Source organism: Octopus sinensis, linkage group LG7 (assembly GCF_006345805.1).
Source record: "Octopus sinensis linkage group LG7, ASM634580v1, whole genome shotgun sequence".
In the NCBI taxonomy this organism is placed as follows: domain Eukaryota; kingdom Metazoa; phylum Mollusca; class Cephalopoda; order Octopoda; family Octopodidae; genus Octopus; species Octopus sinensis.
In genome coordinates, this window is record NC_043003.1 from 97,516,719 (window position 1) to 97,537,430 (window position 20,712).

Below are 20,712 nucleotides of genomic sequence, written 5' to 3' on the forward strand. Positions count from 1 at the left end.
ATATAATCAACTAGACACCTTCCCCAAAATTTCAGGCCTTGTGCCTATAGTAAAAAAGATTATCATTATTATTATCATTATTATTATTATTATGAAGGTGGCAAGCTAGAAGAATAGTTAGTGCACCAGGCAAAATGCTTAGCAGTATTTCAAGTTCTAAGTTGAATTTCCACTGAAGTTACCAGCATCGCCTTACTGGCACGTGAACAAAACATTCGATCAAGGTCGTTGCCAGTGCCACTGGCCTGACTCCTGTGCAGGTTGCACTTAAAAAACACCATTTGAGTGTGGCCATTACCAGTACCGCCAGACTGGCCCTCGTGCCGGTGACATGTAAAAGCACCCACTACACTTTTGGAGTGGTTGGCGTTAGGAAGGGCATCCAGCTGTAGAAACTCTGCCAGATCAGATTGGAGCCTGGTGCAGCCATCTGGTTCGCCAGTCCCCAGTCAAATCGTCCAACCCATGCTAGCATGGAAAGCGGACTTTAAATGAAAAAATGATGATATTGACTTTGCCTTTCATACTTTTGGGGTCGATGAAATTAGTACCAATGGAGCACTGGGGTCGATGTGATCGACTAGCCCTATCCTCCAAAATTCAGGATTTGTGCTATAGTAGAAAGGATTATTATATTATTATTATTATTATTATTATTATTATTATTATTATTATGAACATGGTGAGCTTGCAGAATTTTTAGCGCACTGGGACAAAATGCTTTGTGGAATTTCATCCGTCTTTACATTCTGAGGTTAACTTTACCTTTCATCCTTTTCTAGTCAATAAAATAAGTACCAGTTGAGTCCTGTGGTCTATGTAATCAACTTACCTTCTCCCACATAATTCCAGGCCTTGTACCTGTAGCAAAATGGATTATCATGCTTATTACTAAGGCAACAAGCTGGCAGAATCGTTAGCATCCCACACAAAATGGCATTTCTTGTCTTTATGTTCTGAGTTCAAATTCCATCAAGGTTGATTTTGCCTTTCATCCTTTAGGAAGGTCAGTAAAATAAGTGCCAGTTGAGCATTGGGGCCAATGTATTCAACTACCCTCTCCCCCAAAATTCCTGGCCTTGTGCCTATAGTAGAAAGGATTAGGCAACAAACTGGCTGAATCATTAGCAAACTGGAAAGTATCCTTAACAGCATTTCTTCCAACTTTACATTCAGAGTTCAAATACCATCAGATTTGACTTCGCCTTTCATCCTTTCAGAGTCAATGAAATCAATACCAGTTGAACACTGGAGTTGATGTAATTGACTTAGCTGCTTCCCTGAAATTGCTGGCCTTGTACCAAAATTTGAAACCATTATGATTATTATTGAGTGAGAGGGCAGTAAATGCCATCAAAGTAACTCTGGGGTAAAATATCAGAAGCCCAGTATACCCATCATGACTACCCGGCTGATAAGGGTACACCAGGCACATGTATCAGAACCATATGTACACAACATAGTGATCTCATATCAAGATAAACAGCACATGACCTTGCAGGTGGAGCCCAGTTACAATTTTCTTCAGGTTAAATACCCCATCTTGCTCAAAAGATCCCTGAATAAGGGTTATTTAAAGATGATGAACAAAACACCCATGTTTCCAAAGGTGAATTATCCAAACCCCAAAGAATTCCTCTCAACACATGACTGTGATGCTCCCCCATTACTTCTACTCATGATCAGAGATGCACATATCGTCAGCCACTAAGAGACATGTTTAACTGGTTAAGTTCAAGCAACTGATAAGCAATTCTGTGCTATTGAGCAGAATGTTTGCTGTAGCCCATCTTTTATACCAAGACAAAACAATGTACATGATAACACTTCCAATCAGTTAAGATCAGAAGCCATGAGAGCCACTGCCTGGTATTATATCAGGGCATTTATTATTATTATTATTATTAGAATGGAGTAAGTGGAGCAAGAACACACACGAAAACGAAAAGTGTCACTGAAGAGGTCACAGATGTGTGACAAAATGTTTCGGGACAATGGACATGAGTTAAAATAATAGAATAAGAATAGTAATAAACGAGTGAAGAAAGAATACATAGTGCATGTGTTTATTTGAAAAAAAAAAAAAAATCAGCCATTCTGATATGAAACAATATTATTATTCACTGCTGGTCCACTACAAATCACCAACGTCTACACCTCAACTGGTTACATATTCACCTCTGCTTTACATCCATCTACCGTAAATCCTCGAATATAATCCGCATTTTTCCCCCAAAATTTAATGGTCAAAATCCCTAGTGCGTACTATGCAATGTCTGAGTCTCTATTTTCTGTCCGGCAATGTTTATTCAGATGCATTTCGTGATGTCGGGCGTGAAAATACCTTAAGCTAAGCCTGAAAGCAATGAAGTCATAAAAGAATCATCCATAACTTGCAGTAAGCAACATTTATTAAAATAAAAGTATTCCGAACACAGAATAACATGTAACAAAAACAATTTGCAAACATATTTACATTCCCATATAACAGTTAAGAACATCACCATTATTCTATTACGCATGTGCGGAAGTGTTTGTTCGACTAGGTACTGCTGGCTTAATTACACATGACTCAAATTAGAGAAGGGGTGCGTATTATACACAAGGTTTAGGTTTTTCGGAGGTACAGCCCCCTAAAAATCTCCTGCGTATTATACTCAAGGGCGGACTATACTCGAGTATTTATGGTACTTGCTTGATTGTGTGAAACATTGATATATATTTAATTACGAATTTTCTTTCACTCAAAAATGGACTCTACTAATTACTTTAATGTTTATATCTGTAAACTGCAACTCAAGTACAGACACACATGCACTGAATATAATTCATTTGCTTATTTCATTTCTACTTTCTCTTACATATATACACTGTACTTATAATTACATTTCTTTTCTTTTTTTTTTTATTCTCCAGATCCTTGATCTATATGAAGATTTCCACATCACCCAGCTACCTTTGATGGATGAGGAAGTACGAGGGGCTGAAAAAATAAAGAGTTTTTCCAAATATCTCATCACCCCTTACATACCACGATAACAATGCAACCACAGCCCTTTCAACTTCACAATATTGTGTTCCCTCTCTTTCTTTCTCCCCCTCTCTTTTCTTTCAGTCTATTTAGCTACCCTATGTCTCTATTCTGTCTCTTTATCTATCTCATTGATTCTATCTGTATGTCACTAGCTAGCTACATCTCTAGCTAATTGCTCTATTACCTTCCTCTCTGCATATCTTTTATTACTTTTGCCCAGTACACAATAAAACTAGATTTGCTCCTGACAGCTGTCTTCATATCAGCTTTTCTCCTCTCCCTCTCATTCTTTTTTTTTTTTAACCTTTTGTACTATTCTTGTTAGGCTTCATTAAATTAATGAATAAGGCTCTTGTCTTCTGGATAATGGACAATTGTATTCATATCTTATCACAGCCATTATATTTGGACAGAAAGGCTTAAATCTGCCTTAAGGAATCACAAGTAATTATTAAAATTATTAAGGCTGGGAATTTGGTGATGTATTCTTCTTAAAAGATTATTTAATTGTGGGGATTACCTCACCTTTACAGGTGCTGAAATTATCAATATTTACTGGGGAAATGTGTGATAAGTTTGCTTGATGCTTTGATATTTATTCTTTAAATCTTTAAAAGCAGGATCTGTTTTTGCCTTTCATTTGACCGGGATCAATAAAACAGTTATTAGCAGCATACTAAGGTCAATTCATTTACCGTATACATGTCTTAAAAAAGTGGTCGAAGAATTGTCAGTGAAACGCCAAACAAAATGATGTTTAGTTACTTTCATTTTTGCTTTGAATTCAAGCCCTACTCTCAAGGCCAACTTTACCTTTCATTTTTTTCCCTCGGAGTCAAAAAGATAAGAGCCAGTAGTATACTGGATCAATTTGACAAAGTGACCCTCCAAAAATATGTAACCTTGTACCAGTGTATTATTATTGTTATTATTATTATTAGGGTGGCAACCTGGCAGAATCATTAGCATGCTGGACAAAATGCTTAGTGGCATTTCATTCGTCTTTACATTCTGAGTTCAAATTCTGCAGAGGTCAACTTTGTCTTTCATCCTTTCAGAGTCGATAAAATAAGTACCAGTTGAGTACTGAGGTTGATGTAACTGACTAGCACCCTCCCCAAAAATTTCAGGCCATGTGCCTATTGCAAGAAAGGCTTACTATTATTATTAATATTCGTACTGAGGTCATTTTGATTATCTCTTTTTGTTCTCAATAAAATATCAGTAAGATATGTCTTAAATGCAACTGACTATACAATCTTCCCAACAAAATCTGGTCTTGTTCAAAGAAATTATTATTATTATTGAGAGAATGATGAGCTGAGTAAAAATATTACAAACATCATTGTGCGATGTTTAGTTCATTTTTCATTGTTCTGGGTTCCAATCATACAGTTAAATAAGTAAATAATGGTGTGTGTGCATGCACACACTGGCCCAGCAACAAAATTTGCTAAGGGGGTGCAAACCCAGGTCCTAATTTTTTAATGAAAAATGTGGATTTTTCCAATGTTAACATTAACAAATGCAGGTATAATAATAATTTTTATTATTATGAGGGCTGGCTGAAATGTTCATAATCTGAGCAAGACACTCTCAATGGAATGTGACCAAATGAAGCTCATTTTCTAACATAGTTCTTCTTACTGTCTACATACTTCCATTCGTAGTTGCAGTGCTTGGGTCGCACTGGTGAAGAAGCTTTTCTGTTGATCAAAATGGTCATCAACAACAGATAAGATGTTCTCATCATAGTGATACTGGTGCTCATCTGAGTGTTTTTCTATGTTGGGAAACAGATGATAACCAGAAGGAACCAAATCACTAACATAGGAAGGATGATCAACCAGTTCAAAGCCAGTCATACACAGCAGCCATTGAAACCAAAGCCAAGGACTTGTGTGCTGAAGCATTGTCCTAATGAAACAAGACCCCATTCATCAGTTTTTTGGGGTGTTTGGTCTTGATAGCCTTTCATAACTGCCTTAGGAAGTTGGTATTGAAATTTTCCATTGATGGTGTGATCATTTTGAAGATAGCCAATAAACAATATTTTTTGCATTAATGCATAGTATATATAATAATGTGAAGTATATTTTGCATATAGGCGCAGGAGTGGCTGTTTGGTAAGTAGCTTGCTAACCAACCACATGGTTCCGGGTTCAGTCCCACTGCGTGGCATCTTCGGCACGTGTCTTCTGCTATAGCCCCGGGCTGACCAATGCCTTGTGAGTGGATTTGGTAGATGGAGACTGAAAGAAGCCTGTCGTATATATGTATATATATATAAGTGTGTGTGAATATGTTTGTGTGTCTGTGTTTGTTCCCCTAGCATTGCTTGACAACCGATGCTGGTGTGTTTACGTCCCCGTCACTTAGCGGTTCGGCAAAAGAGACCGATAGAATAAGTACTGGAGTCGATTTGCTCGATTAAAGGCGGTGCTCCAGCATGGCCGCAGTCAAATGACTGAAACAAGTAAAAAGAGTATATTAAAATGTTTAATTTTGGAAATGTATCAAGCAGAGCTAAAATAAGCAGTAAAAATACAAATTGCAAATATTTCAGTGTGGGATACTACATGACAAAAACTAACAAAAAAGGAAGAAAATAATGGTGCTAGTGTTCCAAAAGTACAATGAGAAGGATAGAGAGATGGGGTAGAGGGAAGGAAGTTAGAAGGAAAGAAAAGATAAACTGGGGATCTGAGATGAGTACTAGGCAGGAAATTGGCCCCTGTGCCGGTGGCACGTAAAAACAGCACCCACTACACTCAGAGTGGTTGGCATTAGGAAGGGCATCCAGATGTAGAAACACTGCCAGATCAGCCTGGTGCAGCTTCCCAGGCCCCAGTCGAACCATTCAACCTATTCCAACATGGAAAATGGACATTAAACAATGATGTCTTACCTATGCACTGGTCAAGTAGAAAAACGATGAGTGATAAAAAATTGGATTGTCTTTTGGTACCAAACGAGTGAAGAAAGAGTAGAGAAGGTTAGGGAAGAGTAAGTAGGAAGAAAGATAGAGTGCGGAGAAATAAGGGAATAAAGATAGACAGTAGGTAGTTAACAGAGGAAGAAATGGAATGCAGCAGAGAGGTAGATAGATGGGAGAGGAGAAGCACAAGAGAAATAGATAGGAAAGAGACAGTCTTGCACCAAATATTGAACACTGAGTGGGAAGAGAAGTGAGCGTGTGACATTACATAGACTAACAGCCATAAAATGTTGCACAGAAAGTCAGCACACACACATGTAAGGATGAAGGAAATTGTTGTATACAGTGCTCAGGTGTACTGTTGGCGGATTTCAGGACATGAAAATTTTGAAGGATGTAGTGTAGTTTTCGATCGATTTTCCAGGAAATTGGGAATCCCCGGAAGTTTCCTACCAATTTTCCAGGAGGTTGTGAAATCCCCGGAAGTTTCCTATCAATTTTCCAGGAAGTTGGGACATCCCCAGAAGTTTCCTACCAATTTCCCAGGAATTTGGGGAACTTTCCATGAAATCCTCGGAAGTTTCCGGTCAATTTTACAAGAAGATGGGAGACCCCCGAAACTTTCCAGGAAGTTATAAAATCCTCGAAACTTTTGAGGAAGTTCCCTACAAATTTTTTAGAAAGTAATGATAGTACTGCAGCCATTCTAGAGCACCGCCTTAATGTATTTTCAATTAGGTTTTGTTGTTGCTTCTTGACTGGAAGGTGGTCTATGATTGAGTTTTCTAGCAGCTGTTCTCCTCAGAATGCATCATCCTTGAATGGTTGACTTCTAAGGTATCGTTAAGAGTACATCTAATGTGTTTTGGGAGGGTTTTTTTTTAATGTTTCAGTAGAAGTGTCTCTTATATTTCTTTTAATTTAGATAGGTAGTTGAACAGTTGGGGGAACTCTAAATGTCAGATTGTTACGATAGAGTATTTTAGCCCATGATTTCGAATGTAGTATATTTGCAAGCTTAGAGTATATAAATGTTCGTGCATTAAAACTCTCTCCAGTGCCGAAGTGTGGAACATGTCCCTCCACAGTTCTATATTTTAGAGATGAGGAATTATATACATTATTTACATCCGATGGGTATTTGTCCTCATCTTGTTTGTTGTTAACACAACGTTTCAGCTGATATACCCTCCAGCCTTCTTCAGGTGTCTTGGGTAAATTTCGAACCTGTGTTCTCATTCCTAATGTATTTTTCGATGTTATAGTTGTTGTTGTTAGTGTTCAGGTCACTACTTGGAATCTTGGGGTTAGTAGCCCGCGCTCTTAACCACTACGCCATATGTCCCCCAACAATTTTCCATATGAATGTGATAGTATATATTTCTCTTAGGTGTCAAGAGACTCAGCGCTTTCAGACATTCTCGGTAAATAAGACTTTTAACTGAAGGTATTTTACCAGTGAACATTCCTCGTAACCCTTCAATTTCTTCTATGCAACCAGATGAGTTAGAAGATTAAAATTGTAAGCAGTAATATAAACTGCTCAGAACTAGGATTTTCCCTAAAAATAAAACTAACTACCGATTCCCTTGTCATGAATGTTCGTAGGATGCAGCCTATGAGTTTGCTGCATTTAAAGGTTAGTTTGATAATATGGCTGATGGAAAAAGTATCATTTGACATGATTGGTTAAAATTCGAAAAATTAAACTACGTAAAACTTACAAATTACAATTTTTTCAAGAAAGCCAAGAGAAAAAAATGTTTTATTTTGACACATTCTACCAGTATACGAAGTTTAAAAGTGTTTAGTTAACTAGAAATTGCGTTGAAAACTGCCGTTCAAAAGGAAAAGATCCCAGATAACTTTTTAGACACTATTTTCTGAAATTGGTAAAATTATGTAGGAGGTGCAAATTTTGCTCTTGCACCACCTGAAAATTCCAAGGGGTGCAGGTGCACCCCCTGTTCCCGGACCCTTGTATATATATATACCCGAGTATATATATATAAAGAAATTTACATGTACCTAATTTTTAAAAAAGTAGCATTTTAGTTCTTTTTTTTCGTAAATATCTACTTACTCATGTGTTACCTCTACATTATATATATATAATATATATATATAATGTAGAGGTAACACATGAGTAAGTAGATATTTACGAAAAAAAAGAACTAAAATGCTACTTTTTTAAAAATTAGGTACATGTAAATTTCTTTATATAAATACATTAAAAAATGTTTTTATTTTACACATTTCGGTTATTTATAAACCTTATCAAAAATATGTACTTAAATGAAATAGGTAGAGAAAAAATTTATTTATATAATCATTAATAAAATAAACATTCAATACTGTACTTTTCATCTTCCTGCAAGAGCATGTGGTAACTTCCATTAATAGTGTGATCAAAGCTGTTTTCAAAAGGAGTGGTCGCAGCAATCAAATAAACAGCAGCAGCAGCAGCAATAATAGCCATCGTAATGTTATCTCCCCTGATGTCTTCACATAAATTCATTTATTCAATCTCTCATCTTTATCCCCCTTGCATAGTGGCTCGACACTATGATGATGATGACGTCGTCCGCGTATGCAGACACGCTCTTCCTGCATCCCAGTTCTCGCGGGATGCCCCTCAGCGTCGCCAGCTTCCGCAGTAGTGGCTCGAGTATCAATACGTACAGAAGTGTCGAGAGGGGCCATCCCTGACGAACCGAACGTGTGATGCTAAATTGTCTGGACAGATGACCATTTACACAAACTACCAATCGGATGCCACTGTATAAGTCAGTGATCCAACGGCGGAAGATGGGACCGAAACCAGCCGCTCTATGGACAGCCTCCAAGTAGTGATGGGCTACCCTATCGAAAGCTTTCGATTGATCAGCGCCCCACCCATGCCAGCTTTCTTAACTACTCTGTCTATGATATAGCGCATCAGATGGAGGTTGTCATGGATACTTCTGCCCGGCACGGTGCACGTTTGCGCCTTGTCAACCAGTTTCTCAATTACAAGCGCCAACCTAGCGGCTAACACCTTGGCCAAAATCTGTATCGTGCAGGGTGATGAGCCTGAAGTTATCTTTAACGTTCCCCTTGTTTGGATCTTTCTTTAGCAGTGCCACCGCTCCTCGCTTTGCAGAGACAGTGATATTCCCGTTTTGCTGCCAGTTGCATTAGACAGCTGCCAAGACGCTCCAAACAAGTCTGGCATATGTCAATAAAGTTCGTAGGGCAGACCATCCAAGCCTGGCGACTTGTGTCCCACGCAGCCTGCCATTGCATCCTGTACGTCTGCGGCTGTGATGGGTCTTTCACAACACTCCGCCTTATATATATATATATATAAACGGAACAAGAACATAACGGACGACAATAAAAACATACGGACAGATGGGCGATATGAAGACAGACAGGAAAACTAGGACGGAACATTCGTGGCTTGCTATTCATCAGTCAAGCTTCCAATCATCAGCACAGTTTCGGCCTTTTAAACTTGAGACTTTTCAAAATTGATAGGGCCCAAAAATCTAAGCTAAGGGGATTTTCGCCCGAGTTTATGCTACATACGTTTTGACTGAGTACTTAGTCCTGAAAGTACAGCTGACAGTACTCTAAACCTACCCAACTCAGTCGAGAGGATCTTTCTCAATGTTTCATGGAGTGGTTTTTCAGCTGTTATTTGTAACCCCACCATGCCGTATTTCTTAAAGCACAGATGTATTGGTTTACACTTAGCCCGCTTTTGAATTAGATTTTTGAGCAATGAGACAATTCTTCCATCAACACTTTTCCTTTTTCTTTTTTTTTTTTTCAGCAACTTTGTCATATCTAAAAACTTCGTCTGTGCAACGTCTATGGCAAAATAACTCCTTGAACACTACAGCTGTATCCATTATATTTTCCGCCTAACATATTTGTACAGGTATATTGTTACTGCTGTTGATTGAAATATTTGTTAAACTCTTCGAAATAATTTCGTTCTTAGTTAAACATTCATTTACATGTTCATTATATTTTCTTTTTTTTATATATATAAATGGTAGAATTAGTACTTTGGTAGTGGGTAGCGATTTTCTTCACTACTTCTGGGAGTGACGACCCTGCCTGACACGAGTTCCGGGCTCAACTGGCTCCGGCTGACAGTCCCCGGTATGGGCTCCTATCCAGGGTTACTGAAAGGAGACAACCTTCAAAGAAATCCGGAGTGAACTCCCGTAGGCGATTTAGTGTTCGACTCTCTTCCGGCAGCTCCTGCAACCAAACTGGTGCCAAACGTAATGCTCTGCTCTCCTTTGGACCACATCAGCAAGGTCGAGAGAGGAATCCTGACGATTGGGCTACCCAGGATTTTCTTACATCTATCCCAGGCCTGCGCAAAACTGGAGAGGAAACTGAAGAGGACATGAAATGTAAAAACCAGACTGGATTAGTTTATGCGCAATTCCATTGTCTCCCGAGACAAAAGGATGCCAACAACTGTTTATTTTTTATTATTGTTCCAATCCAGGCCAGTCCTCATTGAACAAACTCTTGAAAAAGATCTGGTTATGAATGTCCAGGCTTTTCAGTGCAATGTACACTGTGTGGAAAAACACCTCGATAGTTGAGCGGCAACATTTTGTGCCAAGGGCTTGCTCTATCTGGGCTGACCTGTAGCTGTGCAATAACAAGAATTATACCACTCACCGACTAACTCCAGCGACCAAATCACTTTGGCTTTTAGTTCGCCGAGCAAGTTATACTGTTACCTACTTTGCTGCCATTCGTCCAGTTGGTTAGAGACCAGTTACTCCTGAACCTGTTGCACGCCTTGATAATATAGGTATTAATGTTTCATATAAATAGTTTTGTGCCTTATTTGATTTCTAAGATAAAATCTACTTACTTAACATAGGAATTTGTGTTATGCATGGATTACGCTTGTCAATATGATCTACATTGTCGTCTATTTTTAGCAGCATAACACATTGTTAATCTCACACACACACACATACTTGTGTGTTCATAATACCTTTAAATGTATACATTTTTTTCATGGATATAGTATTTCTAATTGATTTTATGCTCGTATGTAGGTTATAATACCTTTCGTACATATTTTTTTCATGGGTATAACGATATAGTTAGTGTTTCTAAATGATTTTATGCTCGTATGTAGGAGGTTATAGAAGTTGTCGGAATGCAAATTTCTAATCTTAACTTGCTACTCATGTTAAAAATGTAAATGACCGAGCGATGCGAAGTGATGAGAATGGGTCTTTAGTACCAGATCACACGGCAGTTACAATGAAAGAGAGATATTGATAGAACCATTTACTTACCAAATAGAAAAAGGAGACACAACCGCGTAGAATGATTAAGAGATTTATTGATATGTTAACATATGTGTCTGTGTGTGCGTCATGTATCCAGAATATTAGAGATGCCGTAATGAGAGCAAAATGTATGTGTGTGCGTAAGCATAGATGGGATCTTTTCCTTTTGAACGGCAGATGTCAAACAATTTCTAGTTAACTAAACACTTTTAAACTTCGTATACTGGTAGAATGTGTTTATAAAACATCATTTTATCTTGGATTTATTGAGAAAATTCTATAGTTTGTAAGATATTTCGTCTGAAAATCCGAGCATTTCGGCAATTTTAACCAATCGATTACCTCCATTCAACTAAAATCATTTGCTGCGTCTAAAACTGAGACAACATCTTGTAACTAACCCTAAACCTCCCCCCTAATTTTTTTTTCTTAATTGGTAAATTAATTTAATTCCATTGCTTTAGTTTTTTTTATATGCGTAACAATTAAATTAATTTAACAATTAAGAAAAAAAAACACGAAAGGCTAAAATTTAGGGTTAGGGTGATGGTTAGGGTTAGTGACAGGGTGTTGTCTGTTTTAGACGCAGCAAATGATTTTAGCTCAAAAGAGGGCATAGGATTGGTTAAAATTCGAAAAATTAAACTACATTAAACTTACAAATTACACTTTTCTCAAGAAAGCCAAGAGAAAAAAATGTTTTATTTTGACACATTCTACCAGTATACGAAGTTTTAAAGTGTTTAGTTAACAAGAAATTGGCTGCAGTTCAAAAGGAAAAGATCCCATAGATGTATGCACATGTGTTAAGTACATTTAAGGATGTCGATAAGGAAACAGTAAAAGAGTCTATAGCTATTGTATTCAGAAGTAAGTTCATAGACACAAGAATGATAATGAATACTAGTTCGTAGTCAGTTGTAGACGGTAGCTGAAATACTGTATCCAAGAAGTCGTGGATGTGATACGGAGCCAGTTACAGGTACGTGAAGTCGTGGCTGTCATGCTGAACCGGTTACAGGTACGTGCCGTACGTGAAGTCGTGACTGCGATGCTGCAGCATGGGTCACTTGATACAGGAGTTCATGCAGGTTGTATATTCGCTCTTGATCCATGGTAAAGTAATTCACCAACAGCGAAGTGTTAGAACCTGGATGAGTTGCTTGCTGAGCTGTGTACGTAAAGAGATGATGTTGACGATGTTAAGAAGGACATGATGGTGGCGACAAAGACGGAGGTTGCCGTAATGCTGTTGGACGAAGTTGGTGAGTTTCAACGTAGTTGCTATGGCGGTGTTGTCTGGCGTTGTCGTTGGAACTGGCTGTGTCTGTGTGATCAGTGGTTAGACCTTAAAAGGGCTGGAACCAAAGACACCGGAAAGAGGGAAAGCTGGGTTTTTAAAAGAAACTGTAGGCTCAAAACAGGGTAGAGAACAGGCTGTCCCACACGATCGTATTTAGGGACTCCAACAGGTTATACATGGCAATTGACGCGACAGAGTAAGAGACAAATTGTGCCAATACCAACCAATCAGAGTAGTAGACATAACAGGATCCAAATAGCAGCCAAAGGCTAGCTGTTCCCTGCTACGTTCGAATGTACGTATATATGATAAATGGGAGAGAGGAATTTCGCCCGAATCTACGCTACAAAAAGATCAGATACAAACTTTTCTAGTATTCTGTTCTGCAAATAACATTTGCATTTTTTGAAACAAAATTTGTTGCCAGTGAATCCACTGAATTCTCCATTTAGAAGACCTCAATCTTCTGTTTATTATTATTTAGAATAATTATTTAGTATAAAGGTGGTGAGCTGGCATGATCGATTGCATGCCGGGCAAAATGCTTTGCGATCGACTTTGCCTTTTACCCTTTCTGTGTCGATTAATTAAGTACCAGTTGAGCACTAAGGTCGATGTAATCCCACAGAATTTCAGGCCTTGTGCCTATTGCATGCAGAAAGGATTATTTAGTATAAAGAATAGAAAAAACAGAATCCATTTCATAATATCATATAGCTACTGCTATTGTCTAAACAGAAGCAGTTGAAATTATTCGCATGACAGAAGTTCTGTTGGCTTTTTGTAGGTTGTAGCGAAAGTTTCGTTTGTAGCCATGCTTCGTCGCTCACAACTCTATCCACCTGCTCGAACTTGCTCTCTTTTCTCTTTTCTTCTCCTGTCTGTACTTGTAATGTCCCCTCTATGTAAACCTTTTATAGGTTAATAAAGAAAATATCTCTTTTCTCCTTTCTTCTCCGCTGCTCGACGAAGTCAACTTTGGAAAAGAGAGCCAGGCACGTGAATTCGATATTCAAATTCCTACCAGCAACTCGCTATGTATACTACGTCTAGTGCCTGTGGAAAGTAAATCTTGTAGCTTGAATTATTTGTATTTTCTCAACGTTATCATGGAACATGGCAAGTTGTTCAGGACCCTTTCTTCACCCCAGATAACTTTATTGAACATTGTGTACCCTGGACGTGAAGTTATTCGCACAGATACGAGTGTTGTTGTTATTTACTGCACAGAGGCATTTCATGGCCATTGGATTAATAGCACAGTCCAATTATTAAGGTGTTGACGTTTTCATTAGCGACATCCCTCGCTAAAGCATCATCTACATTTCCTGTGGTCTTAAGTTCGGAATTTTCCAAATAAAACAGGCCATTTATAACCTGGTTCATTCCATCGACAGCTGAAATTATTCAGTATGAATATTATCATACACATTTTTCTTTCTTTTTCTTGCCTTATTTTGTTTTTCATTCAATTCAGGCTCGGCATTTAATTTATTTTTCAATTGCTTTACATATTTGTAACGATCTGTATGCTGGTTAGCAGTGTCGGGTGTTCGATTCGTAGTCTCCAGTTATAAACAAGGTTGTGCAGTTCGTTTCTTCATGAAGTCTCTGGAATGGAATGAATGCAGTATTCTTGATGCAGTGGCGACTAGTATAAATGAGAAGAAAGAAAATAAATAACAGCTAACATGGTTTTATCTATTGTTATAATATACAATTGCTTCGAGTTGTTAAATTATGAAGACGAGTAGTTCTGTTGTCACTCGTGTAGAATGTGGTGGTCATTTGTTGTTTACTGTTATGTGGCCAGAACAAAAGTGAGAAAGAGAAAGTAAAATAGTTTACCTCTCTGTGTCACAGAATAAAGAGAGTAATGGGGGTATATTATCTTGGTGATAGCCGCCAATAGAAAGAGAGACGTGTTAACTCTGACAGCGCTGAGGAAAGAATATTGGTATGGGATCTTTTCCTTTTGAACGGCACATGTCAACACAATTTCTAGTTAACTAAACACTTTTAAACTTCGTATACTGGTAGAATGTGTTTATAAAACATCATTTTTCTTGGCTTTATTGAGAAAATTATATATGTTGTAACATATTTCCACTTTAATTTCAAGCATTTTGGCAATTTTAACCAATCGCTGACCTCCATTTGGAGATGACTCGTAAATCTCCGACTGCGATTTTCATAGAACAAAAGTAGAAGCTAGTAGAAACATTTGGGCCGCGATTTCAATTCCTGGTTGAAAATCCATGAACCAACCGCTTCACATTTCTGATGTGCGGGCACGTGGCTTAGTGGTTAGAGTATTTGGCTTATGATCGTAAGGTCTTGAGTTCGATTCCCGGCGGAGCGTTGTGTTCTTGCGCAAGACATTTTATTTCAAGTCAGCTGACAAAATGAGAAGTACTTGAATTTCAAAAGGGCCAGCCTCGTCACATTCTGTATGACAATGAATACCCCTGTGAACTACATTAAGGGGTACACGCATCTGTGGAGCACTCGGCCACTTGTACATCAATTTCACGAGCAGGTTGTTCCGTTGATTGGATCAGATGGAACACTCGTAACCGACAGACTACCAGTTATATCCAGTTCATTTCTCGTAAAAATCTGTATTCTCCGTTGTGCTTCTCCCCGCATAATCACATACGTTTATGTTTGGAAGTTTTCAAAACGTAATCGACGGTCAACCCACTTTGTTCCATTCTAGAATGAGACTCCTGTTGTAGACAGCTCTCCACTCGATTCGTTAATGTTTTTTGATCGCGTATAACTTTAGACTTGACTCCAGTTGTAACCAGTTAACGATTTGTTTTGCTGTTGTATATCATTCCTTTTATCTAGTTTCAGCTCACGAGCTGTGGCCATGCTGGGGCAAATAATAAAATCAAAGGGCCGGGTGGAGGGGCGGAAACACCTACCCGCCTAATAAGCCGTTTTCCTGATATCTTGCCAATGATGTGCATAGTTGCACATTTTCATAGTGAATGTGGACAGTTTTCAGATTCTTGTTCGGTCTCTTCCTCCTTTTGACTTATCTAACAATTTGAGTGTCTTACCGTAATGTTCACGGTCCAGCCACGCTCAAGACAATCAAGGAGAATGTCGCCTTTGTCATTAAAAAAAAATTATCATAATTTTCTATGCGGATCAATGGCTATTGAACTTCTTAGTCCTTGGAGAAGACGTGCATTCAACTTTCGTTTCAGGATCATAAAGGTATAACCATGTTTCATCTCCTGCCACCACATTGAAAGAAAACTTGTTTTTCTTGGTTTCAAACGCTTCTAGTAGATCAGAGCAGACTTCCAGTGACACCAAAATTTCATGAAAAAAAAATAACTCCCTCGTTATGCCACAACCACAGTTATCTACATGTATAGTATTTTTAAGTGTTATGTTAGATATTGCAGAAGTAGCAGCCAAGGTACACTGCTCCAATGTACGATACCCAGCCACGAATACCACTGAGCAATGTGACTGTTTTCATCAAATATCTCTTATTATAAAAGGCAGATTTTATCTGCCTCCCTTTGTATCTTATAGAAATCTACAATATAGGATTCCTTCAATTACAATTTACCTAGCATTTTTAAGAGTAGAATGCATCGGGTCGTGACAGGTCCACTTTTTAAAATTTCAACCCCAATTAAGCAAAATTTAAAGAAAACTCACATTGTGGTGTATGAGTCAAATGCTTCTCTTAGTGTGGGATACAGCACACGCAAACGCACATACAGTGTGCAACGAATAAAGTGAAACTAATTCACTTTCTGTAGTGAGTGACTATTTCACTATACATTCCCACTTCCACTTTACACACATAGACACGCAAATATATAAATAAAATTGTAAGCTAGCGTGTGTGTGTGTGTGAGGATGCGTGTGTGTGTGTGTGTGTGCGTGTGCGTGAGTGTGTGACAGGAAAGTTTTTTACGACGAATATAAGACCTATATCCAAGTAGCAGAAAGATCGCCCAAAAGTGTATATAGATATTTAAATGTATTTATATATTCATCTATACACAGATGTATGTATAATGTGTGTGTATATATTTCCATAGCGGTAACCTTTCACTCCATACAAAGTTTTTTAGGACGAATATAAGATCTATATATTCATCTATACACAGATGTATGTATAATGTGTGTGTATATATTTCCATAGAGGTAACCTTTCACTCCATACAAAGTTTTTTAGGACGAATATAAGATCTAAAGTTATCTCTAAGAAAAAGAAAGATCGCCCAAAAGTGTATATAGATATTTAAATGTATTTATATATTCATCTATACACACATGTATGTATAATGTGCGTGTATATATTTCCATAGAGGTAACCATTCAATCCATACAAAGTTTTTTAGGACGAAAATATTTATATATAAAAGAAAGGTTGTGTGTCTGTCTACTCCGATTTAGATTCCTAACTACTCCCACATTTTGCAATGCAGTTTAACCAAAACCGGGTATCTTATAGTCGTGATTCATATCGAGCCCTTGTGGGTATTAGCGCGCGTCTACGATGAGTCTATGATTTTACAAATAATTTACCATCATTTTTTTCCATTTTAATGCATATTTTTTTTAATAAAGGGAAGTAACTCTCAAACTTCACACCAATATGCGTGCTCATATGCGACGTAATATCACATCAGCAGCATTTCCTCACACCCTCCTTGCACTTGGCGAAAGCAAAATACCAGGGGATGAAAATGGTAATATTGCCATCGATTCCATTTGTACCATTGTTAAGACGCCTTCTGATCTCAGAGATGCAGTGTTCCCAGATCTACAAGCTAATTATCAGAATATGGATTGGATTGGCAAAAAGGCTATACTGGCCCCGAGGAATAAAACTGTTCACCATATTAATGATGAAATGCTAAAACTCATTCCTGGGGAAGTCTATGTATATCAGTCTATCGATACAACTCCTGACCCAGAGGACGTCATCAACTATCCAATAGAGGTACTCAATTCCTTTGAGCACCCCGGACTACCACCACACTTTCTCAAACTTAAAGTTGGTGCCCCTATAATGCTCATCAGAAATTTGGTTCCCCAAAACAATGCAATGGCACACGTTTTATCGTTAAGTCCTTATCTCCCACCGTAAACTTATACCAATATTTGCCTGAATAATCATCATAATTTAGTGCAATCATTAACAGTACTTTCAAGCAATTCAGCCCTGAGCAACGCCGGGCAATTCTGCTAGTATATATATAAACGGCAAAATGTCTGTGTGTGTGTCCTTTATACAAATCCACAATTTTTCAGTTAGAGGGCTCGCACTTTCTATGGTCATTCAAAACCGCCCAAGGGTGGTCGTGCACATCCTTACATTTCCCCAGTCACCCCGCAAAGGCATTTAAAATGAATAGAAGTGAATTTTTTTTGAATTTTCTATCCGAAACCTAATCAAAATGTCCGAAACTTGATACACCAATTGAAAGTTTGCTAGCTGTATGTGATTGGTTGGATATTTGGACAGTACTCGCGTGTATGTGCGCATGCACGCAGCTGTATATGCATGCACTGGCACGATGACCCAGCGTTGCCGGGTCATAGTGCTAGTAAATATATGTACTGTTTTCATGCTATTAAATACATGCACGGTTTACACATTGGTTATGTTACATACATCGTTTAAATGAAATTATGGGCTATCACTGTCATCACAATTTGTTTCTATTTCAATATATTTTCACAATTTTTAGGACAATTTTATTCCATTTTTTCACCACCGTAAACTGTATGCTGACTACTGATAGTGTCCCACTACATGGTTTGTCTTCAATGCTAGTTTCCTTTTCTTTAAATTTTTTTCCTCCACCGGTACATATTGTTATTGTCAAGAGTGTCATCTCCATAAACCACCTATAGTTAAGTTAAGTTAATTTTTTGGCTCAAAAAGCAAGGCCATGTAGGGGGACATGGAGTTATGTACAGGGAGGGTGTTCATGCAAAGAGTTCAGGCCATTTCTGGTCAAGACTTTGAACCGAGCGGTCGTTGGCATCTTCACTATCTCGTCCGGCAGCTTATTCCACGGATCTGCAACCCGGACGGAGAAAGCCCCTCTCCTTCGATTGAGATGAAATCGTCACAGATAGAGCTTTTCGGAATGATCCCGCAGCTGATGCTCTGGAGCAGGAGTGAAGAACAGCTCTTTCGAGAGGTTACACTTTCCGCTTATGATGTTGTGCGCAAGAATGAGATCACCACAGCGTCGTCGTTTTCTAGAGAATAAAGGTCAAGCGTCTTCAGCCTTTCTTCATAAGACAAATTCTTGAGACCAAGAACCATGCGGGTAGCCAGCTTCTGGACTCTTTCGAGATGATGTATGTCTTTGAGGAGATAAGAAGAAGAGGCTTAGATGTCGGATAGACTGTATCTCTCTTTCGCCAAGAACTCAATGACAGCACGTTGCTTCTGCTTGGAGGTCATTATATGCTAGCAATGAAGAACAAGAATAAGAATTTCTATAGAGCGTAGGAGTGGCTGTGTTTTAAGGAGCTTGCTTACCAATCACATGGTTCTGGGTCCATTCCCACTGCATGGCAAGTGTCTTCTACCATAGCCTCGGGCCAACCAAAGCCTTGTGAGTGGATTTGGTAGACGGAAACTGAAAGAAGCCCGTCGTATGTGTGTGTATGTGTATATATTTGTGTCCGTGTTTGTCCCCCCAACATTGCCTAACAACCGATGGTGGTGTGTTTACGTCCCTGTAACTTTGCGGTTCGGCAAAAGAGACCGATACAATAAGTACTAGGCTTACAAAGAATAAGTCCTGGGGTCAATTTGCTCGACTAAAGGCGGTGCTCCAGCATGGCCGCAGTCAAATGACTGAAACAAGTAAAAGAGTTAAGTGAGCAGTGATTTCCAGCCTGTAGTTCGCAAAGGTAGTACTGGGGGTCAGTGAACATTTTAAGCAGACAGATCTTTCAATATCCTGGGGCCCATTGGAAAACTCATTTAAATAAATGGTAGTGAAAAGGTTGCAAACCACTGCTATAGAGAAAGAGTTACTCTATTAACATGTGTAACTTGATCAACTTACGTTAGTTAATAAAAAAATAACAGTTGAGCCTATTTTTTCATTACTTTTGTTTCAAGTAGCATGCACGCACACGCACGCACACACACACACACACACACACGCGCGCACATTATGCCAAAAATAATGCAAAAGTAGGTTTCACATTTTATTAACTAACATAAGTAGTTCAAATTGCACTTGTTGGTTTAGTATCTCTTCCTGTATAGTAACTTTTCTTCCTGTTTGCAAGCAAATAATAAGTTCCAAGTAGAAACAAAATACCATCCCATCATTATACAGACATACATGCATGAATGTCTGTATATAAATATATATATATATATATATATATATATACACATATATATATATACATATGTGTGTGTGTGTGTATGCATATCTATATATATAAAACTGAGAATGTGTGTCTGTCTGTCTGTGTGAATCCCTAAAACTTGAGAACTACACAACCAATTTCATTCAAATTTTACACATGCCTTACTTAGGGTCAATGTAGTGTCATGGGCAAAAATATTTTTAACTTCTTGCCTAGGGCGAGCCCACAGCAACATCATATTTTCACTATTTCAGTATTATGTGTTAAAAGTGAAACAAAAACATCTCTATATTGTAATGTCAGACACTTTCACTTTAATACTGAACCTATTAAAGAAACTGTTATAGAAGAGGGATGAACTATTAACAGTGGACATCCATTTTGCTAGAAGAAGATCCGCTGTGGTCTTATATGCTACACCACTGGTTTTCAATTCATATTAATCAAATTAATATTCATTTTTTCACCCTTATTATTTTAAATTTAAATTTACATGTATATATATATATATATATATATAAATATATATATACACACACATACATAGGTGCAGGTGTGGCTGTGTGGTAACAAACTTGGTTCCAAAACACATGGTCCCCATACAGGATATCAAAATTTATAGCAAAATGTGGAAAACCACATACAATTGGAGAAACTCTGATAATACCCTCAGTCACCGAAATTCTTACAACTGTTCTTAAAGTCAACTGGTTTTAAAGATTTTAAAATC

At 38.1% G+C, this 20,712-nt stretch overlaps 1 protein-coding gene across 1 annotated transcript in view; it reads left to right on the plus strand.

Moving 5' to 3' along the window:
- Positions 1–3,710, plus strand: part of LOC115214053 (ATPase ASNA1 homolog) — a 32,475-nt gene extending 28,765 nt beyond the window's left edge. The window contains exon 8 of the mRNA XM_029783094.2: positions 2,917–3,710. Coding sequence (XP_029638954.1) covers positions 2,917–3,039 — 123 coding nt within the window. The 3' untranslated portion in view covers positions 3,040–3,710. The remainder of the gene's footprint in view (positions 1–2,916) is intronic.
- The last annotated feature ends 17,002 nt before the right edge of the window (positions 3,711–20,712 follow it).